At 42.6% G+C, this 24,137-nt stretch overlaps 1 protein-coding gene across 1 annotated transcript in view; it reads right to left on the bottom strand.

Annotated features, from left to right (window-relative positions):
• Positions 1 to 352: 352 nt before the first annotated feature.
• thada (THADA armadillo repeat containing) overlaps positions 353 to 24,137 on the bottom strand; it is a 119,448-nt gene continuing 95,663 nt past the window's right edge. The window contains exons 33-38 of the mRNA XM_026190295.2: positions 21,671 to 21,795; positions 18,984 to 19,056; positions 17,874 to 18,024; positions 17,640 to 17,762; positions 3,351 to 3,526; positions 353 to 1,077 (exon numbers count right to left, since the gene is read on the bottom strand). Of these exons, the coding sequence (XP_026046080.2) occupies positions 754 to 1,077; positions 3,351 to 3,526; positions 17,640 to 17,762; positions 17,874 to 18,024; positions 18,984 to 19,056; positions 21,671 to 21,795 (972 nt within the window). The 3' untranslated portion in view covers positions 353 to 753. The remainder of the gene's footprint in view (positions 1,078 to 3,350; positions 3,527 to 17,639; positions 17,763 to 17,873; positions 18,025 to 18,983; positions 19,057 to 21,670; positions 21,796 to 24,137) is intronic.

Raw genomic sequence — 24,137 nt, forward strand, 5'->3', positions numbered from 1 at the left:
GAAGAGTCCTGCAGTAAATTAAATATCACAGGAAAATAACACCTCGTATAAACACACAGGAGTCAAAAGCGTACGCTGAAATACAACTCTGGTGACGTGTCAGCGCCGACACAATCGCCGCACTCAAGCCCGAAAAGCTTCAAGGCGCCCGAGTTGTTTTGTTCCAAATTAAAATTCCCTGGTGGACATGGAGAGCGCGGGACGCACTGCGAGCTCAATGCTGACACTGTTGGAAGTTTGTCGTGTGACACATTCCCGCTGATAAGAGAACAGTGCGCCGAGTGTTGTTTTCGCACAAGCCCGGCTTGAATTATTGTTATGGCTCCACAATTGCCAGAAATCTGCACACATGTTCACAAAGTGTTGTTATTATCATCTGCAGCCTCTTTAAAACCATCGTAGCATTTAGAAACAAACAAAGGGAAAAAAAAACAGGACATTATGTTGTATTTTTTCCCATTTTAGCAGTTGGGAACATTGGATTTAAAAAGTACACTAATAACGGAACAGTAATCATGCACTTATGACGCTTCTGGCAGTCAATGAGAGCAACATTTGTAAGACATGAAGTAAAAAACAAAAAACATCAGAGTTCCTTCATTCCCTCCACTTGATCATTAAAAGACTTCACCACAAAACCAGCCTGTGGTCTCCTGTGTCGGGCCATTAAAATCCATTTATGTGATAACTGAAATATTTGGAAGTCTTTTCCCATCGAAAATAAACAATTGGTGCAACTAAAACCGATCTCTTCTAGCTTCTCTGTCTCAGCCTGTCCAGCAACTCTAGAGCCAGAGCGGCCCTCTGCTGACGCAGCGTCAGCCGGGCATGCTCGATGGTGCAGCAGAACTGAGGCAGAGCTGGGAGGGAGTCCAGGGCCTGCTGGGAGCTGAGGGCCTTGCTTTGGGCCAGAGTGTGGATTTGGTTAACCTGGTCCAGCCCAGCAGATCCCGGTTCCTGAGTGTCCTTGAAGGTTAGGATGAGGGAGCCAAGGTGTCTGTGAAGCAGCTTCACCCACTGGATGGGCTCAGCCCATAGGTTTAGATCCCCTTTCTCGAACAGGAAGTCGTCATCGTCCTGGTCAAAAGCAAAATGGAAGTCACTTTACTGGAAGGGAATTTAAAGAGTTTGCTTTCCCCCCTCCCACACCTAGAGCTGGTTGTGTAATACCGATCCAGTTTCCACCAAATCATCAATGAAGAATCTCAATCTATAGCTGCTAAATGTTCCATCACCTTCACTAAATTCACAAAAATCACAACATCTATACTCACATATATGTATTTGTTTTTACTAAAAACAGTTCTGTGTTGTAAGTAAGCCTGTATCCACACAACTCTAGGCTTTTAAGAGCCCTAAAACAGAGACTTTTGTAAATGTTGTTGTACTTTAAAAGCTAGATTTTTGCTGACTTGTCACAATAACTCAAGATATGCTTTCTGCTGCCAGGAGAGACTAACTCTGAAGCTTTACTTTGAGAAAACAATCCCAGGCCTAAAACACTTGATAATAAATCTCCGTGGTTTAGTCACTATCATAAACTGTATATAGAAGACGGACACAGCTTCCAGGCCTGAAAAATGAAGTGCCCATCTGGAAGTGCTTCAGGCTCCTTAGGTTTCCAAAGTAAGTCAGATTATACTGCAAATCATTGTAAAACAAACCTAATACTCGCCTGGTCTATGACCTCTCTTAAACATTTTCCTTATGAGTTTGTGGCCTCAAATGCTAGTTTTTGAAACTATTCATCCAGTTAGTTTCAAGAATCCTGTTCTTGTTGCCAGGCAATCAGTAAAAATCAGAATCAGAATCCTTTATTGATCCCTAAAGGAAATTATGTTGGTTACGGTGCTCCAGTACAAACAGTAACAAAAACAGACAGTACAAGAAGTAAGAAATAGCACAATATATAGATATATATATAGATATATATATATATATATACACACACATATATATACGTATATACGTATACGCTAACGTGTTAGCGCAGTTAGCTCGTTAGCGCCGTGCTGCCCCACGCATGGGCAATCCGCACTAACTCGCTAACGGAGATTTGCCGCGTTAATGCGGTTATGGCGTTAATGCCATTTTAACGAGATTAATGCTGAAAGCACTAGTTTCTTTTAGTCTTATGAAACAAACAGATTCCATTTGTTTTGCGTAGCTATTTAAGTGTCTATTTAAGTGACTGTTGTTGTGACTTGGCGATACTGCTTGGATCACCTGGTTGTTGTGTTTGTGGGGTTCCAAACAGATGTGTTGCCAACAGACTGCCCCTCTGCTCGACAAACCATGCAACGTCAAAACTCCGTAATTAGCATTTCTAATTCCATTTAATGGCCATTATGAATGCAGATGCCAAAATACTAGCAAGTAGCTAAGAGATCGCTAATACGTCAATTGTGCTCTTTTAAGGTCACTCCAGGGCTCGTTGTGGTCCCAGCTGGAGTCAAATAAACGATATGATACAAATAAAGGATACCTTTTACGGTGGGCCTTTATTCAAGCTGACAAGTTGCTGCGATATGGTATCTACCTTGGTTTCTCACTCACATTCCACCCCCAGATTCTCATATCTGGTTTCAAAACATCGAGATGGCCACAGTTAAAACACTCAGTTTGAGGCTTCGGGAGAAGAGTTCATGAACTAACTGGTGGTGGCCCAGTCCATCTTTTATATACAGACTATGGTTGGTGGCCCAGTCCATCTTTTATATACAGTCTATGGTTAGTACGAGTCACAGCGTTCACATTAAACAGATTTATATGACTCAGTACCAAAAACTGGCAGCTCTAAGAACACAATACTTTGGGTTGTGTTTATCTAATCAACCAAAGCTCAAAAATACACGAGCAACTAAACAGATGGCTAAACCAAATGTGGGTACAGAGCAGAAACCTTGATTACTTAAAGAACTCAAATATATTGACTTCTTGTGAGAGCAGAACATGACAGCAAGAGCAAATTGTTCCTGATATTTCACACTTCACAGACACCACATTAACATGAATCAAACTGTGACTTCGTGTCAGTGTGTTAATATAGAACCTAATATATCCACTACACAGCAGTGTCAGCAATTTCTTTCACCCTAACACTTCACAAACAATCCTTGTGCAGCCATAGAAAGTGCAACCTTGAGACGCATCCGTTTACCTAATGAAAATCATTGCTAGCATATGTAGTCTACTGTCTAGCAAACACTTCCCACTGTTTTTTCGAACTGGTCGTGATGTTCTTTTACCACAGTGTTACAGTTCAAGTTGTCCATATGCATCTGCACTCAGGTCACAATGACAAATAAATGAAAATCATGTAAAATAAGAGTTGAGTGAACGACACTCACCAGACTAGAAGCTTCATTTACAGCTGCATCCTGGCTGTGCTCATCCTCCCCCAGCAGCCACTCTGTCAGAGCAAGGATGCCGGCTTGTACCTCCCCCCACATCTCGAACAGCCGACACAGGAGCCCGACGCCTGAATCCAGGGCCGCAGGCGGACATGTGAACACACCTGCCATGTCTGAGCACAGAAGAGAACAAACATTTAAAATCTATGCACACACTGTTTTACATATAAAACACATTTTATACAATCAAGCTCAAAAGGAGGCACAAGGTTACAGTTGGAAACAGGGAGGGATTTTACAAACTGAAATGGTAAGCAAGATGTGTGTGGTGCCAACAAGAAACTTTAAAACTAATGATTTACTACAAATGACATTGAAACATTCAAATGTAAATAATCTCTAAGCTAATAAACACTTTGATAATGTAGAACTTGGATGTAAAAATCACCTGCAAGGCTATAATACACACCTTTGTGCAAAAGTATATATTTTGTTATCAAACGAGGAAATAGATACAGAAACATCGAAGCATGTGCAGACATACATGGATATATATTATAGTTACAATGACCTTCAAAGTCGATATCTGGTATGAACACCTTTATTTTCCAACATAGTCTGAACTCTCTTGTAGGGCCGTGGTTTAATTCATTTGTTAAACACTTTTTAGACTAAACGTGTCATCGTATTAGAAAACTAACACTCTTTTTTGCCAATCAGCTAATTTAGCTACACAAGAAAGGTGATAATACTCTCAGTAGGAAAGAATTTAATGTTACTTTTATTACAGAGTAGCGTCAGGGTCACTGGCAGATGTGTTATGCTAATGGCATTAAAACAGACGGTGCATGTCCTCAGACGACCTCTTTTTAAATACTATATTAGCAGGCCAACGTTTTTTTGTCAGAATGCTACTTAAAGTTACTTAACACTTATATATGACAGCTGCTACATTTAAATATTTCATAATACCTAGTTTGTCTGTAAGAATTTACTATTTGCATTTAGGGCACATGGTTAATTATGTTAATGCTACGCTACTGAGGAGCTGGTGCATGTCTTTTAATTAAACATATCAAATCTAAACAGGTTATATCAGCAATCATGTTAGATTATGTTTATGTGCCCATGAGCTAAATTAGCTACACACCGTCTATGCACAGTTATTAAACATAAATTAGTGCTAAATATTTTATTACAAATTTACAAAATGTTGAACTAACCAGCTGGTACAAGTTGCTGTACTACCACATTTCAATCTGAATTCTTGTAACATGTGACAATCACTAATTGTAAATATATAAAAGTATTTATTGATGCATAATGTTCCGACTAGACATTTAAAGCTAATTCTTCTGTGTTACCAGTGACTCATGTTAATTGGCTGAAAAATGAGACGTGTTCTGCAGACGCTTTGAGTACCTCAACTGAAATCTTAGTCAAGTCGGTGCGTTTTAGCAGATGTATTAAAACTCCTGACAGGGAAAAGAGAAACCTGGTGTTCCCTATCAGGATAAGGGTTAAAAAAATATGGTGGACACACCTAGATTACTACAAGGAAAGCATGAGCCACATACGTATTATAGTATGTTTCTACGACACAGCAGCCCACAGACTGAGCCCATCGAGTGTCATGAAAGGAAAAACCATTACATGTAGTGGTGTGTCACTGAATCCAAAATAATTGAAACTTGAGCTGAAATTTAAAAAAAAAAAAAAAGACTATTTGTAAAATTCAGGCGTTCTACAAGGAAAAATGTGCACACGCATCTCGGCGTTATTCCAAATATGGTGGACGAGAATGACGCCAGGCAGGTTTTGGGCTTCATGACCACTTCATGAAATCATGTTTCCCACCTTGACCGGATTTCCCCCAGTGACCTCCTTGTGGGTTTGTAGCTGCTGGTGTTTGTGAAGTTGCGATGTTTCAATGACACTGTGTTCCAGACTGAGTGTGTGTGTGTGTCCTCTCTGGGTTTGGATGTACTTCTGGGAAACAAAACTATAACTCATACAACCAACCGCCATCAGGGTGTGTATGAGTAGATTCAAAAATATACTTGCACCAATCTGTGCACGCGCTCACACTTGAATTGCAGCACTGCTCCTAACACTCTTGCATGTTAAATTAAAGGACGGTCTCTGTCTGTAAGATGTGCAAATGCAATGTTCGTGTCTTGTTTTAGCAAAAAATGTATTTCTGGCTATTTGTAAGTCCTCGACAAATGGGCCATAACGCACACGTACCCACAGGCCGGCCTCTGATGAGGCCGCAGTGCTGCAAGACTTTAGAGGAAGTGGAAGTGCAAGGACACACACTTCAGAGGGAAAACATAACACATAACTTCATTTAACGGCTGCAGTTGTCCGTGCTGCAACTATCTGACGTGGCGGTTGAGTGTATTGTTCTCCCACCTTGACCATCCTCGCCGCAGCTGACACCAAGATAACACAGAGACTTCAAAAGGCTTTGAGAGCCACTAGCCAAAACATTACCACCAAGGAAAGAGAAGAGGAAAGGAGGGAGGGAGGAGGTATACGGACCCCTATGAGCACACATACAGTTTAAAACACACATGCAGGGTTGGGAACCCAGATTGTTTTTCATCTTCTGAGAGGAGGCGTAAAATCGCAGCAGAGCCCGGAGTCTGAGCGTGGAGGGAAACCCACTCTGTGAACATTAGAGCCTGCTGATTGTAGTGTATTAGAGGAGATTTAAGAGTTTAAGAGCATGAGTGACAAATTCCTTTCTTTACCAAGAAGCCGCCTCTCTCTGGGACAGCCCTGCCTCTGAAGTCAAGTCCCTTACAGCCCTCCCCCGGCATTAAGGAGACATAATAGGAAATTTTAGCTGCCGTTCAATTTATCTGCTTCTCTACGGCGGTTTCACACGTCGCTTAACCCGATTTCCCTCTCAAGCTTTTTTGGCGCAAAAATGCCCCTCTTTCTCAAGGGGATTGTCTTTCATTGCCATTACTGCCCAGTATGTTGGACGCAAGCATTTTAATCAGGTGGTGTCTGGTGTTGAAAGACTGCGAGGCAATTGGCAAATGACAATATCACTGGGTGGAAGAATGGGCTCGGGTAGGATGGGCTGAGAGTGTGAGAGCGAGAGAGGGAGGGAGGGAGTGCCCTGCAGTTGGCATCCACTGGCACACACTCCATCCTCTGGCACTCCTGTAGTACATTTGAGCTGGGCAGGGCAGCAGAGTGAGGGAAAAACTTAACCTTGGAAACAGTGTAACAGTCGCACCATTTCAAGCTTTTTAAACATTTGACCTTTTTGTTTTTTTGGACCTTCACTGAGATCTTTGGTTGCTTTGTTACAGACTGTGGTAACCATGGTTTTAGAAACTACTTCAAACGTAAATCTGATAGAAACAAAACAAACTCTTCACCAGGCATGTGATCTCTTCTTCTCTGGTGGGAAAGTGTACACAGCGGCACAGAAGAGATCTGATGTTGATCTCGTGAACTCATCGCTGCTACTTTTCTTCAGTGGAAGCAAAAGTTTGATACGATTAAAGACTCTGGAAAAACTGGAAGTATCCATCTTCCTTGACAAGGCAATCAAAACCATTACTTTATCCATGTCCATCACAGCATTTTATACTCATTTTTTAAAACTTTTAGCTAAAATACTACAACAGAGGGGGAAGAGTGGGCCCTCTGGTGTCCAACTCCAACCCGACCCTCTGGAAGGCTTTGGAAAACATGAAGGAGCGCATACATTATGAACTTTTAACTGTATTTTCATACGTTTTACAGCTTTTTCCATTGATAATGACAACCCTCATGAACCCTCTTCTATACAGAATTTTATATATATGTGTGTGTGTGTGTGTGTGTGTGTGTGTGTGTGTGTGTGTGTGTGTGTGTGTGTGTCACATCCTTCCTTTTCCTATATGAAGACACCTCAGGGATGCATGTTTAGCTAAATGTCTTTACAGTGACAGATAGGAGAGTCTCACTGGTCCATGATGTAAAAATACTTGTACTACTTTATTACATTTAGCATGCCACATGCTATGGCCTTGAACTACTGGTGTTATTTTACAAATTTGTTCCTTTACAATGACTTTACATTTATTTAGAACTCAGAGGCAACATTGGAGCTGACTTCAAAATGGCCACACATCCTCCTGTTTATATGGTCAAGCTTTATAGCAGAAATGAAGGGTTCTATAGCTAAATTTGCTCTTAATGTCAGCTACAAAGAGAGAAACGATTTATGTATTTAGACTCACCACCTAAACTTATGTTAAGGCTTAAAGTTTTCATCCTTGGAAGCACTTTAAACGCCTGATCTTTGGTAACTGAGTCACCAAACTTCAACTAAACTAAAATCTGTGCTCTAGTTTTGGTGAATAAGATTCTATATTTAGCATTAATTAGCGGGCATCTGTGCATTGCATCCATACAGTTTATGGAGGCCCATTGCTAACAGAGCTTAGCAGACAATACTGTGGATGCTCAGCCTCCTCCTTTAAATGTGGTCACGTCTGGCTGAAGTCACAGCTATGGTCATAAAGCTAAAGTGGAGGCTTAGCAAACTGTTTATGTGCATCTTTTATATACAGTCTATGGGTGTGAAAAACTGGCAGACTGGAACTCATTTTTGGAGTAATTCTTACTTCCCCCCTCATTTTATACCCACTCTCTCTACGGTGACCCTCCGAAGAAGGTAAACAACTCTAAAAAATGTTTTCACAGAAAAAGCGAGCTCTGTAAAAACAGTTTGACACAAAACTCAAGTAATCTGATCTTGCATCGTACGAATTCATTTCCTTCCTTGTTTCAGCCTTGCTTATCATAATAACCGTAGGGTCATAGTATGCTAATCGCTGTCTTCACATTACGTTCTGTTTTCATAGACTCGAACTAAACACAGGATGGCAAGGTCCCCGTAGAGAATCATCAGAGAAAAATCTGTTGAAAATTAAGAAAATGGATACATTTCCAAATGACTTGCTTTTGCAAGACTCAGTTTGGTAAAAAGCAGACATCTATTGATTATTATAAAGTAATTAATAGTAGTATGGTCCTGTTTGTCCTGCTGCAGCCACACAGTTCAATCATTACAGAGCTGAATGAAGAGGCAGCGATAAGACCTGTGTGTTTTAGTAAGAGCACAGGTCTGCACATTACAAACTGAGCCTCTGCAGCAGGTGAAGGGGTGTCAGGTCTCCCATTGTGGGGACATTGAGGGGCAGATGACAGGAATGGGGGTGATCAGTGGGCTGTCAGGGCAATGGGAGAAATCCTGGACACTTCCTGTCACATTCGCTTTGGTGGGAGTTCATTCCTTCAACTCAGCCGCCCACATCTGACAAATTTGTCTTAGACACCCACTCACTTGTACCTGGCCACGTTCAGAGGATTTTTTCCTTTAGTTGATCTATCAGTGTTCACCTGAGCCTCATTAGAAATGGTCTCAGTGAACGGTGGCTGTCAGGAAGCCATTCTTAAGCTACGGAAAGGGGAGAAAAGGTTGAGTTTCGCCAAATTACACGAGAATTGGACTGAAAATCTTATGGAGAGATGAACCAAATCAGAAATATTTGGTCATTATTGTATAAAGAGGAGGTCAGGAGACAGAACAGTGAATGTCTACAGCCATCTGTAAAGCATGGTGGAGGTTCTGGGCTTTGGGTTGCATTTCAGGCTACGTCTACACTAATCTGCACAAGTTTGGAAACTGTGTTTTCGTCTAAAAACGCTGGTACATACTATTTTTTTTAATCGTTTCCAAGAAGTTGCGGATCCACACTGAAACGGCTGAAAACGCTTATGTTCCTTACTGCGCATGCGTGACACATAAGACGATTCCTGCCTCATTTCTGTCTGCCGTTTACTTTCCGGCTCTTTGAAACGTCGCGGCAAATTGTCGAGGAAAAGCACCAAGTTTTTTAAATGGACTGAAAATGAGGTGGAGTTGTTGCTGTGAGTAACACAAAAGTACAAAGTGCAAAATCAAGCGAGAATATAGACTACAATGCCGTCCTGCATCTTAGCTGAATTGGTCACATGACTGCATCATATGACTAAAATGCGTCATTGTTTTCTAAAGGCTCCGGGTTCACATTCCACACTGCGGCGAGAAAACGGCGTTTTCAAACGTGTCCACTTTGGAGAGCGTTTTCAAAAGCTCAGTTTTATTTGCCCAAAAACGGAGAGAAAAAGATGCGTTTTCAAACAAAAACATATTAGTGTGGACGTGGCCTCAGACAGTGGTGTTCAGGATCTCCTCAAAGTTGAAAAGTACCATCAGATTTTGATGCACCACACAGTACCATCTGGAAAACATCTTACCAATGCCCAATCACAGTGCCACTATCAGTCATGGCCTTAAGGTTATTGAAGCTGTGTTGGATCATCTTGGTAGAATTCAATGAAACAAAGAAGAGCTTTGAATGTCCTTCAAGAAGTCCAGAGAACTATTCCTTAAATCAATGACAAGAAAGCTGCCTAAGAGAGTTCAGGCTGTGCTGAACAATAAAGATGCTCCTGCCACATATTAACTTTCAAACTTGTGAGAGCACAAACTCTGTTTTTCCTGTATATCCATGTATGCTTGCACATGCAGAGTTTTGCAGAATATTGTAGACTTCATCAAGTACCAGAGTTCTTGCTGAAGATCTCTGTGTGAAACACACACACACACACACACACACACACACACACACACACACACACACACACACACACACACACACACACACCTTGAGAAGAACAAGAAGTCTTTCTTGTTCACAGCGTGCGCTGCAGATGCTGCAGGAAGCAAAGGTGTGAGATAGTGAGAGAGGTGCAAAATAAAAACACTTTACAGCCCCGGCTTCCTCTGGTGTCAAGATCAAGAGAAACAACAACAACGACAACAGCGAGAAGAGGAAACCAGATAATAAACGTATGAAACCTAGTACGAAACCTCAGCGAGCATTAACACACATATTACGGTGTGGGAGTATTCTGGCAGCCTCATCATCGCAGTCTTGTGTTTATTCAGTCAAACACAAGTAAAAACCGCCTCACCAAGGGCCCAAACAGGCTCCTATCAGTCAATTATGGAAACCTCACCCCACCTATGTGTTTGTGAACTCTCAGCTTTCTTGTCGTTAAAAGCATGCAGTATAACTCATCTGCACAGATCTGTCTTTAAATAGCTTATGTTTGTTTTAACAGGCAAAAAGTAAATGCGTGGATTTCTGTACATGAGATAACACACAGATTACCGGCAAACGTCACAATTAGTCATTCTAGAGGTGATTTTATGTTCTGATCTGTGACTCACCTCCCAGTGGACACTAAATTCAGGTTTTAGTTCTACATTAAACAAAAAAAACTTTAAATGTGCATTAGTTTTAAAACTGATGGAGAAGTGCACTCCCTTCTAACAATTAGAAATGGCATTTTTATGTATTCTGCATGGTCCTGAAAAGCAAATATAAAGAGAATCCGGCTCTGAGTAAACACAGCCACAGATACTCCCGTAAGGGTTGGAGTAAACATTCGACTGACCCACTACTCCTCTCAGATCTAGGTCTGATTACAGATGTTTCACAATAAACGAGGATGCTTAATGAGGCCGATTTACTTCGATATGGTTAGATTGCGAAATACCTACGTTGACACGGTGCATTGCAGTTTTTATCTTAAGAGCACATCACAACCACTACTGTACACTGCAGTGAAAACACTGCACACAGACACACTGCACCAGAGCCTGCAGACACTAGTCATTACTGCAGACATGTGACTTTTTATTTCACACCACCCACCAAATGATTAAAATCTCATTCCCCAGGCTGTCGTTTCGAGTGAAAGACGGTGAAAGCAGCGAAAACACAAATTCTGTCTGTGTGTTTCCACTGGAGGGTGAAATAACTGCCTATTTATTCCAAAAGTAAAGGACCCAGCAGCAAGTCAAACCTTGAGTAATTCTCCTCTGCTTTCTGTGTGCTTTACAACAACGTCTGAGTGACACAAACCTCAGGTTTACTGCGCAACTAAGTGCTGTGCTGCAATAGGAAGAGGCCCATTTCACGAGCGAGCGTCCTTCGGCTCCACTGGGCCATTCGCTTCCGATCAACTGCATCATCCAGTGTAAACAAATGAAAGGCACCATTCTGAACAGCCCGTCGCTGTCTTTACAGTAAGCAAAATAGGTTACTCCAGGTTGTTTGTTTGAATATGGTTCACTGGGATTGGCCTTTAAAATACGGTCCTGTCAATGGAGTCTACTGTATAATGAAGGATAGAACAATTTGCAAAACTTGCATCGTTTTGAAAATCAGTTTGATGTTTCATGGAAAATGCTCAGTCATTTTCTGGTACAGAGCAGAACGAGAACACTGATACCAATCCTGATATCGTTGATGTAAACACAGCATCCGCTAGCAGCGGGTTACCTTGGAGCAGAGGTGTCGAACTCCAGGCCTTGAGTGCCGGTGTCCTGCAGGTTTTAGATGTGTCCTTGGTCCAACACAGCTGATTTAAATGGCTAAATGACCTCCTCAACATGTGTTAAAGTTCCCAAGACACCTGGTAATGAACTAATCATTTGATTCAGGTGTGCTGACCCAGGGTGATGTCTAAAACCTGCAGGACACTGTCCCTTGAGGCCTGGAGTCTCCACCCCTGCCTTAAAGCGAAGAACTGAAGTAGGCAGAACATCCCCCTCCCAGCCAAAACCCATTAATGTGAATAACTATTCAGAAACATTGGCCTCTAACCTTGACGTTAAGGCCGATGTCACAGAGTCAAGAGTCCACGATGTTTTAGTAGATCCACCTATGGTATGAATTTCAAAATCCTACGTCACCTTGTTCTCGAGTTATCACGGTTATAAACGTAAATGTCCACACCGAAGTCGCCGCCCGTCTGGTGGGGTGACCCCTCGTGAATACCCCCTGAAACTTGGTGGAGCTCCAGTAAAAGCAGGGCTCTCTACATTTTGATACAGACCCAAATCAACTTTTTAAAAATTGCAAGAAAGAGTGCCGTCTCAGAACTCTGCATGGGCATTTGATGGTATTTGACAATTCTTTGAAGCTAGTCGTGGCAAGCCTGTATCATTTAAGCTTTAACTTTTTTAACAACTATTCAAGAATCATGACCAGCTCTGATAAGAATTTTTTTAGAAAATCTGCACATTTTTATATTAAAAATGAGCAAACTTACATTAAATATTTCATACGTAGATTGACCTGTGTGCTGAGCATTTCACTGTTAATCTGCGTGATACTAATCAGAATTCTAATCAAAGCCCTCTTATAGCCCATGTCACAAAGCCCAAATCATCTCAACCGCCCCATCCAAATCCATCTATGCTCTATATATAAAGTCTTCCCTCTGGTCCTGGCCTAAGTCCGTGACAGTGCTGGAGGTCCAGCGAGGACAAACAGAGTTTGATTTCAGACCTAATTAGTCTAGAGGTATTTGGAAGGTGGTGCCAGTTTGCCAGGGTGGGGGTGGGGTGGGGGACAGTTAGATTTGCTCTTCCTATCCAGGACAATGGTTGTGGGTCGCAGCTCAGGGAAGAAGTGAGAGTTTATTTGCCAAGTTTCACTATGAGCTCAACAATGTTCGATACATTTCAAGGAAAGTTTCACTAATGCTGGCTAACAGCAGCTAACGCCAGCGTTTATTAACAGAGAAGTTCAGAAAATCCTCACTGTGAGCTTCACTGACTCATCGACTTGTATCGAACTCCTTTCGCAAAGTTTTAGACGTCGCCACCCGGCACACTGACAGCAGACTAACGTCGCACACTCACTAAAGATGAACGCTCACTACTGTAGCTAAGATGCTGCACATGAATTGGGAGAAAACAGAAGTCAGTTGACCAGAATCTGTAATCTACTGATGTCTAATGGTGAGATTTTACACACGGTCCCTTTAAAGTGAATGGACACAAAGGCTTTATATGTCTAAAGATTTATAGTCTAAATCTGTAGGTACAAAGCAGTCAGAGTGGACCCTAATCTTTGTTAACAATAAAATCAGATCTGTTACCAAAAGTGAGACAACCACCACAGACAGAGCACAGACACAGTGTTTTTAATCTTTAAACTGCTTCCTTAAATTGGGAAAAGGTTTTTAACATTTCCTTATGTTGTGTGTGTTACGTGTTTGTGTGTGTTGTTGAACTGTTCTCTGTTCCCACATTTCTGCCTGTCCTCCATATCAAAGGGCCCGGAGTCACCGCCTCCATCTGAAGCAGCTCACACCTCAGATACTTGACTCTGCAGTGGCAGGTCATAAAACACACACTACCCTTCATGTAACACTGGATGGCCTGAAGGGAATGAGGAAGGCACAAATAGACACACACACACTCTCACAGACACAAACACAAACACAGTAAAGCTGGGTTTTTCCACTGGCACTGCACTATATACTGTGTGTATGGTGTGGAAAAGCATGCTGCACTATTCCTATGCTCTTGGCGCTCTGACCGCAGCGTTAAGGGTTGAGATATTATATTGGTCACCGAGCCAAAGGACTCGCTGCCAGCATCGGGTCTCTGGAGAGGCGGCAGAGAACTTCACCGTTTCAACAACATGTCACTTTGACATTAAAAGCTACCTTAAGCGCCATGGTCGTGTTGTACGTAAACAGTCTTTTAGCCACAGGTCTGTCATGTTTACACCAGCACTGAGGATGTGAGCATTTCCTGCGATATTCTCCTGAATCACAGGTGTCGCCACTCAGAGAAAACCTTCATATCAGTGCAGGTGAAGGAGAAGAAGAAGTCAAAGCCTTTGTGCAAGGTTACATATTCAGAGGCAGACGGAAACAACACCAGACTTTTGCCATTTTAGTTAAAAGACCAATCACAAATAAATCAAATGATAACACAACTTTAATTGGCCTCACAGCCTGCTGCAAAGTCAGCGGCTCAGGATTAATTTAGCACTCCAGGTTAATTCCTTCTTCTCATGTGACCTATACGGTCTACACACACACACACACACACACACACACACACACACACACACACACACACACACTGCATGTGTTCTTCTGGTCATGATGACTTCATTAAATCGGCCTTGGTACTGCCAAAGCACCATGATGTTCTTCAAGCTAACTGCCGCAGATATAATTTTAGAACATTTCTAAGCTTTAAAAGAAGAAAGATGACATATTTTCCGAAGAAAGGAGTTTGAAAAAAAGATAATCAATGGGATGTGATTCTTTTTTGGTTTTCTGCCGTTTTTCATTGCACGAGGAATTCGACTTCCTTGGCCAAGTCGCCCAATCATCTGGTACAAGATCACCAATTTACCGTCTCATTTCTTCCCTTTGTGCGCTGCGTGCTGCATTCCTGCAGTGCGTACGACACGTGCTTGGATAAACTAGGAATTCAGTGCAATTTTCATGATCTTGGCGGTCAGAGCAGATTTTTTGAATGGCTTGGCTGGAGCGTGAAAGGTCACACAGTAGAGTGGAGGCAAACACTCACACTTGTTTTTGTTCCTTCCCCATCGTCCATGAGGAAATGTAAGGTACGGTAAGTGCCAGACACAGTGCCTCGCCCACATGCAAAAAGCTGTCATCTCCAAATGAGCGCTGGACAGAGGAGAACCCCCCCCCCCACACACACACACACACACTGGGACACCCACTCTGTAATTATGCCTATTGTGTTCCTTTCCTGTTGCACAGAAAGAAAAAATCTCCATCTCAGTCACGCTGTGCTGCTGACCTCCTATCTGATTTTTTTTTTAGCTTACAGCTTATCTGACCCAGTCTGGCCTTATATACATAAACACTTATAGCACACACACAGACACACACGCACGCACAGTGCCTTTGTATAAATACTGGTATCAAAACACTTCCAGGGATTTTGAGTTGTTTCCTTGGTACTGAGGTGGTGAAACAGGCTCAGCTTTTAAGGGAAAATTTGGATTTTTTGACTCTGTTTGCTTTTACGGCCACCAAATGAAATAAAAACAGCAAACTGAAATACAGAAAACCCCGTCACTTATCAGCCTTCGGCTAAACCACAGTTCGGGTTGAGTCTTCCCCCATGACTATGCCCCCCTCCCCCCCACCAAATCTACAAACAGTGTTGCCATCAGACATTTTTTTTTTTTTTTTTTTTAATTGTTTTATTTTTTCAGGCTCTCGTTGTTACAAGATGCTATCAATGAGGAAAGACACAATAAGGGTGGCTCCTGCAGGGAAGCTGGGAAAATACAGGAAGTGAGTGTTGTGAGGACAGGAAGTCACAGTAAAGCTGTTTGTGAGGGAGCAGCCAGCTGTCAGTCCTCTCAGATAAGCGAGGATAAGAGCGGCACTGGGGTGAATCGGTCTTACCGTTCAGTAAGGCCGGCCGTCGCACAAGTTCTTCAGAACGCAGCCCTCAGACATTCCAGAAACAATGACACATGACCACAAAAGACACACACACACGCACACAGTCCTAACTCTCGCAAGCTGTCAATCTTAGAATTAGCGCCCTTCGTTCCAGGAATGCTCCCCAACCCTTCGTGCAAAATGACGTCATCGGCCCTTTTTAACATTAGCATGTGTCTGTGGTGCTTTTTGTTAGTGTGTGTCTGTTTATATATACACATGCATTATGTATTATTGTTGGTTTGGTGTTAGGGCCCAGTAATTTAACTTTTATTTCATGTAGTCTGTAGCCAACACGGGCAAGCCCGGGCCATAAGAGAAATGTGGGTGTAAGCCAGGAGGCTCTGACTTGGTTTTATTCTTGGACTAGAGTAGCTTTGCATAATTCACAGTTCAAAATTAGCCTTATTTATCTCATAAGGGGTCCTGATGCAGACGTTTGTTTCATCTACTTTCTGAAATGAGCCGTTTCGACTCCCTCTTACATCCCTTCAGCCCAGCTTTGTTCTGACTGACTGTCAAAAACACCTTAACGGCAGGTGGGTAAGGTTTCTGTGCCTGAGATCGTGTTACGAAGATCCATTCTTAGTGACGACATCGAGAACCAGGAGTAGAAAAAAAAACTGTGTCAAACAGAGTTCAGAGCTTTTAGCTCACGGGGACTTAAAACTGAACTTTCAATTACTGAGCTTTTAATGTGAGCAGTCACCATGGTAACAGATCTGATCCGGTCTGAACACCAAGACAGAAAAACATTGGCCAGTTTGATAAATTACTATAAAACAGAAATCATAGAAAAAAAAGAGACTTCAGAACTTGAATAAGAATAATTTGATCTTTAAGTTTCTTTCATTATCACAGCAACTGAAAGCAACTGAAAGCTGTCTCTATACTCTTTAGCACACTCAAACTAGAAGTGTCAACAGCATATCTACGGTAGCCCTGAAAGGCCAAATGCTCTCCAACAAGAAAAATACTCCCAAAGCACTCAAAACGCAACACATATGGAATAAAACACAACGGAAAGAAGAAAAAATGCCACAAAAACTCACAAAACCAAACTGAAGATAACATCAAACGTGTATCGACAGTATTATGTGAATGCCTGCACCTTGTTCTGCCGCACAACACGGATGGATTCTTCCTCCCCTTCTTTAAGTGTCCGATCCTTCACGTGTTTTGGTTTCTTTCATTTCCGCCGTCATGTTGTTGTTTCTCCAAAAACACTTTCTTTTGTTTTATAAGTTTTGTTTTTTCCTAGTTCTACTGTGTTTTATTCAACTTCATTAATGTTGATTTTTTTCTATTTGTGTTGTATTTTGTGAAATTCGACAGGTTGTTGACGGGTTGTTTGTTGCAGTGAAAATAACCTCTCAGGGCCACCGTATATTTCAGCTTACTTACAGTACCTGTTTGACATAATATAAACTAAAAGCAGCTTAAAAACAAGAAAAAAGGCTCAAAGTGAACAACAGTATTTCTTGACCTGCAGCAGCTACACTGACCCACTGATGTCACTGCATGTGACATGTGTCCATGCTAACTGACTGTTAGCACGAATCCATCTATGAAGTTATTTGATAACTTCTGTTGTTTTTAGCAAAATTTATAAGAGGATTTTTAAAACGTAGATAAAGAATTGACAGATTTATTATGAATAACCATGCCATGACTCTGGATGGCTTTTAAATTACAGGAGGACCGGATAGGTCACAGAACAACAGCAGTTAAATGTGGCTGTAATTATTACTGGCCAGGGAGTTAAAAATAACCCACATACTCACTCTGCATGATACTGAAGTCACTAAGCACTGCAGGTAATAACAAAATCCACCCACCCAAGTTTTTAAATAGTGCTGGGTACACGTTTATATTAGTTAGTCTGCAAGGACATGCTTATGCACAGCTCTTAGCGTGTACCTGTACTGAGCAGACGAGCTGGCACGTTAAAGATGAAGTCAGACGCTGAATCTCGGACTTCTTGGTCTTCGTCCTGCAGCAGCACGAACAGACTCCTCCACAGTGAAACTGTCGTGAACAGACCTGCCACAGCACACACACACGGACAGATAGATACTCATACACAAGGTCATCAGCCACAAGCAGCCTCTCACATCAAAGCAAACTTCAGGCTGTTACATTACTGAGGCTCACCCAGTGGCAGACGAGGGCTGGTCAGCAGGGTGGACGTACATTTGACCAGCACCTTTGCGGCCGCCAGCTTGACCTCCGCTGGTCGCTCCTCGCTGCAGCACGAGCACACCAACGCCCCCCACTGAGCGAAACAAGCCACTGCACTCAAACTCTAGATGGTAGATTAATTAGAAAAATACAGTTCAGCTATATATGAATGAGGAAGTTTAACCCACTTCTCACAGATGTATTTGCCACTTGAGCACAAATACAAATACAGTTGCACCAAAGAACAAAGTAAGAAAATGATAACGGCAAGCTTCACATTTTTGTCCACAGCAAGAACATATTTTTCATTCAGAGCATATGGTGGCTGGTGTATGCTTACTGTGAATACCTTGGGACATTGATAAAATAGAAAAGAAAGGATGTGCTATGCTAAAACCCCCCACAACAGTTCGTGAAAGATCTGAGAGCTAAAGAAGCTTTGTAATAATTCCCAGGGATCCAGAGTCTTGCAGAGTCCACAACGCTTGTCGTGGAATAGAGACGGGCATCGGTGCACACACGATGCTTAACCTGCACATCTGTGAAGGCACCATTAATGCTAAACAACATACAGATTATGCTAGTATCCAGATGGTGTCTCTTTCATGGAACACCTTTCTTATTTCAGCAAGGAAATGCCAAACCACATTCTGGTTGTATTCCAGTAAAACGGATAAAAAAAGAACTGGTTCTAAACTGGTCTGCCTGCAATCTAAACTTGCTATGCACTGGTAACATTTTGGGCTTTATCAAACAATAACACAGCAGAGAGGTTGCACTGTAAGTAAATGGGAAAACATCCTATGTACTCATCTAATGCATCCAGAGTCTTGCTAAAAGAACGTATTTATGCAGATTAACCATTTTCATTTGGTGAAGCAATATAATGTAGTAGTTGAATGTTACCAATACTTCCCCCATATTGGGACCATTGATCTGTAGTAAAGGCATTAATCACTAAAGTAGCAGCTAGCTACAACTAAAAGGGACCAGGACAAGGCTGAAGGCTGGTGGTAACAACCTCCACCCCTCAGATTCTTTGCAGGATTACTACACAGCTGATGATGATGAGCTGGTCGTTACCTGCGGGTCAGAGTTCACCAGCTGAATCCCCAGTTGCGAGGCCAACGTCAGGGCAGCACAGTGGAGCTCCACGCTTGAAAACACAAAACCACATCAACTTCAAAACGGCCCATGCAAACAGTTTGCAGCTTTTACTCTAAAATATTTGTTAGATTTGCAGAAAATGTGACATTTTTTAGTTATTTTTATTTGAGTGAATCGGCCCTTAAATTTGAAACATTTGCACAGTGACAGCATAACGTGCTCCTCAGGTTGTTCTGTGGAAATCATTACCCAAGGCTGCGGCGCCGTCAGCCACACACACACACCTCTCAACTGTATTGACTTACAATCCACAAAAGAAGTGTGCTGGTACTCACCACTACATTATGGGTCACAATAGCCCGAGTGCTATTCAATCACACGGCAGACAAGGGCAACCAGCAACCCGATCTCATCCCTCCCCGGCTCTAATCATAACCCTGGGGCCACTCCGAAGGGAAAGTGGATCCCCGGGTCCAGAGATTGTGGCCAGGAAAAGGCTTTGCAGGGCTAAAAGCCTTTGTAATCCAATCCTTATTCAAGCCTGTATTCTCTTGTCAGGGGTGAGAAAAGTACAGCAGTGGCTTGTCAAGAAAAGGGGCATGTGTGTGTGTGCCAATGCATGTCAAAGGGGCTTAAGTACGAGCACATACACACGAATACTGGAAGAGAGTGTGCCAAAATTGGTTTGTGGTCAAATGCAGAGACGGGCCGGTGACTCATAATCTTTGACAAAAATAATGCTTTCAGCCTGACAGGTGTGAATAATCTAACGTAGGAATAATGGCGTGATGAAGGTCTTTGAGAGCGTACAGATATCAGCTTTCATCCACTTTTTTTTTAATAACGTTAAACTACTCGTCTCTCTGGCTTCGGGACACTTAAGTTATCAAAACACTTCAGCGGTACGCAGCTAACCACGCAAACATCCTGCAGAGAGGACCCTTCAGGTGCGCCCAGGTGCGGGGTTAAGGTGCAGCCAGTGAACCTGTGTGTCACTCCTTCATGGATTCCGGCTCCGAATGAGCCCCGACAACCTGACGGCGACAGCAGTGTGAGGGCTCTTTCACGAGCCGGAGAGAGGAAGGGAAAAAAACAGAAAGAAGAAAAACAGAAAATGGAGGAGGAGGAGTGTGTGGTTGCATCTTTGCCCTGTAGTACATTCACGTCTCCATCCATCACATTTAAAAGCTGCCCTGGGATTTACTTGGGAACTGTTTTGACAGCAGGTTTTCAGTTAGGACTCACACAGTCCCTTTATAACGAATGTAAGTTTGAGGGGGACCCAGCAGGGCCCGTATGAACGTAGAGAGTAGCTGTAGCTGTCTCCTGTATCAATAACATGTACGAACATAACTTAAGAATGGGAAACGCTGTTAATTATGCATTAAAAGTGGGATTTTGAGGGTTAGCAGCACTGTAAATTTCTGCAGTTCAACATTGTTTACGAGAATTTGAATGCAGCGCAGAAAACTTCTTGGAACTGCCGAGAATTGATGTGGAATTTCACACAGCTGAAAAGCTCCCCCGTTCACTCCCAGCCCCTCCAGGCCTAGATGAGGCTATAAGTGTTTTGAGTTACAGGACGCAGACTTCACAGGCTGTAAACAGCTGTGAACTCTGGGAAATCTGTGAGGTTCGTGGGTAATCACGGGGCTGAAACTCTCTACTTCAGACTCACTGTGACGATGTCAGAGATGGATGTCAGGGCGATGAAAACCACAAGAACCAGAACTTAGACACGACGTCTGAGTTCAAGGGTCAGGAGTAAATCTTTACGGATTCTGAACAGAAATCAAACGATACGCAGTGAAATAAATATGTCTTCAGGCCCTCTATCTTTACTCGGATGGACACAGGTCACCACGGTTTTCCGTGTTTTGCAGAAGGTCATAGTACCTGGCACCAGGTACTTTTTCCATACCTGCTCTGCCAGGGTTGTTAGACTGCATGCCACCGATTGGCTGGTCAGTAGCGTCACTCCACGAGTCATTAGAGTGTCTCATTTCCAAAAATCAAAACCGCCATTCTTGAAACTCGACAACGATGAAAATGGCTACAAAAAACAACGCAGTCTGACGAAAAGCCACAAGCTGAGCAGCAGGTATCTCGTCGCTGTTCGTGTCGCATATTAATTAAGTCATGGGATGCTCAGCAGCGCTGCTATGATGACAGCCACGTACATTAGGTAGTACTGGATTGTAATGGAAAACCAGTCGACCCAGCTGCTGCCGAACAAACAGCAGTCTTCTGGGCCAAATATTAGCAGGACGTCAAAAGCTGCTGCACGAGTTATCAGGTGTCTGTGACGACCATCTAAGGAGGAAACCTGCTAGCCAAGCTTGCTATAACCTTAATTCAATGTAATCTTATTTATAAAGCGCCAACAGCAACAATCAGTTCAAGAAGCTTTATATTAAAAGGTAAAAACCCTACAATAATGACCCCTTTATGAGTAAGCACGTGGCGACAGCGGGAAGGAAAAACTCCCTTTTAATAGGAAGAAACCTCCGACAGAACGAGACTCGGGGAACTATCCCGATCATCTGCTACAACCAGGTGGGACAGCTAATCACTTAGCACGTCTACCTCTTATCGAAATATGATCACTTCTGACATCACGGGGCGGTGTCCATCTTTTATATACAGTAGTTCTTTTTACTGACCTGTGAGCAGAGTTCTGAGCCAATGTTAGGAGGTGCAACAAAACCTCCTCCAGGGACAAAACCCTTGCACCATCCTTCCACGGAAGCTCGTCGCTGGAGCTCAGCACACACAAAACCTGCAGGACCTGAGAGGAGGAACGACATGACAGAGACAGCAGGAAGAGCGAGTAAGTAAGATACTTAAGCAAGATACACACTGATGTCATCAAATCATCCTTTTTCACCTCTCTGCCTCACGTACACACACAGTACCAGAGCTACTGGTGAGGGAAGTTGCTCAGCGTCATCCATCAGCAGAGCTTTGGTGTTCTCTCTGCAGTGCTGCTGGCAAGTTGGCCCAAGGGTATTTTTACCCTTCTAGTCAGAGCCTCCCTATGCACACCCTAACCACGGGTACACAGCTGCCACACACACACACACACACACACACACACACACACACACACACACACACACGTGTGCGGGTGAGCACAGCAGGCACTAAGAGGTCTTGTGTCTACTTTTTGCATCTTAACCTTGTGCTTTTTACTGTGCCCAGTCACTCGTACAGAGAGGCAGGCAGCTCACTGAGCACGAGGCGGAAAAGACCTGTTTTTTTCCGCCGCGCTAGACGCCTGTTAAAACACACACATCCAGGCGAGAACACATGTTGACATTCCAGCTGCATATCTCAATGATTATTATTTCTTTCAAGGCTCCAACCTGTTATTAGAGCTTTAAAATAAAGCTCACTTTATAAGATCTGTGTGGGCAGAGGGCAGGGCGAGCGGGTGCATGCAGCATCTGTGTGTAAACATCTGCCTGCGTGCTGCACTTTATGCATGTGAGCACCGAAACATCGAGGGAGCGAGGTGGGCCCGTGAGGTTTCTACGCCGTCATTCTGACTGATTGATCTGATACTAATCAATTACCAACAAACACTGATTACATCACGGCTGATCAGAGAGAAGTCACAAAGTTGCTGTTATTAATCCATTTGGCGAATTTAAAAGCTGTTTTTATTACAGCGTCAATGAAAATAACGTGGTGCAGGAGGGGAGAATAATACTGAAACATACAGATAATTATGAACTCTCTTTCATTCTGCGAAGCATCTTTGAGCTTTGTTTCATTTTATTGTAATTATGTTGCATCGTGAGACTTTAAACAGCTTTTTCTCAGAGGACATTCTTCATGCAGAGGATATCTGCATGAAGAATGTCACAAAAAGCTGATGAGACAGGATTTTTTTTATTCTTATGCAACAATTTATTACATTTTCCAGGTCCACAAATATTTTCCAACATAAATAAATCTGTATGTGAACGACTGACCTTGTTGGACCTTTAAAATCCGCTCTCATTGTAAGCACAAGGACACTTTGTTGAGATATCATTCATGCAATTTACTGCATGTTGCAATAATAGATTTTATTAACTTTACAGGTAAAAACACTGAGCTTAGCTTGCTGTGTTAGCACTGCAAAGTAGCAGAATGGTGAACACTGTGAGGCAGATGATTTGAAACTAAATCAGCGCCAATAGTGGACTTTGTCTCAACAAAAACGCAAATTACACTAAAATTAAATCAACCCAATTATGTAATGAAGTGGAAAATAGCTTGCTAGCATATCTGCCTTTATAGCAATGTTTTGCAGTCATTCAGTTACAGCATACTGCCCCCAAATGGCCTAAAAAGTCTATTTAGCTTTAAGCAAACTGCACACACACTGGCTCAAGAGCGCTAACCTATAAAAACAATGGCTCATAGTGTACACATAGATAATGATAATGACAGATAATAGTGTCCATATTTCAGACTCCTGTTAAAAAGTCACTTTGTGGCACAAAGTAGAGGCCAATACATACAACAGCTCATTTGTACTCGTCAGGGAGGTTGTGGTGGGCGTAGCCTATTCCATAGACAATATTTCATCAAGTCTATTGGTTCCTTTCAACTCCAGTGAGAGTCAGTAAATCACTGGCCAAGAAATGCCAAGACAGTGTCATTATTCATTTGGCCGCAGCATTTCTCTTTAACTGAAAAACTTCCAATATATATAATATAACCCCCCCCCCTTTCTTTGCAGTACTAATGGGATTATTTTAGTTGTAATCACAGCCATCGAGTGTGTATTTTTCACTGTTCATCCACCCGTCTGTCTGCTAACCCCGACAGCTGCTCTGACCATCTCTGCTGCTTCAGACTTTTACGGCCCGCTTTAACAAGCTCCCGTCTTGCGACATACTCGGCTGCCCACATACTCAAATATACACAGTCACAGTAAAGCATGCCAGCCCAGGCGAACAGACTTTCATAGCTGTAACATGCAAATAAATAGTGACGCCCACCCTGCATGAACAGGCACATTTGTAGTTTCCTGCTATAGTCTGTCCTGCAGGTCTAAAGAACTGGACCAGAGTCCATATATCTGCACGAGTCCTGAAAAGAACACAACTTTCCCTCAGCAGCTTTCCCATAATGCTT

This window comes from Astatotilapia calliptera, chromosome 13, assembly GCF_964374335.1.
Source record: "Astatotilapia calliptera chromosome 13, fAstCal68.1, whole genome shotgun sequence".
In the NCBI taxonomy this organism is placed as follows: domain Eukaryota; kingdom Metazoa; phylum Chordata; class Actinopteri; order Cichliformes; family Cichlidae; genus Astatotilapia; species Astatotilapia calliptera.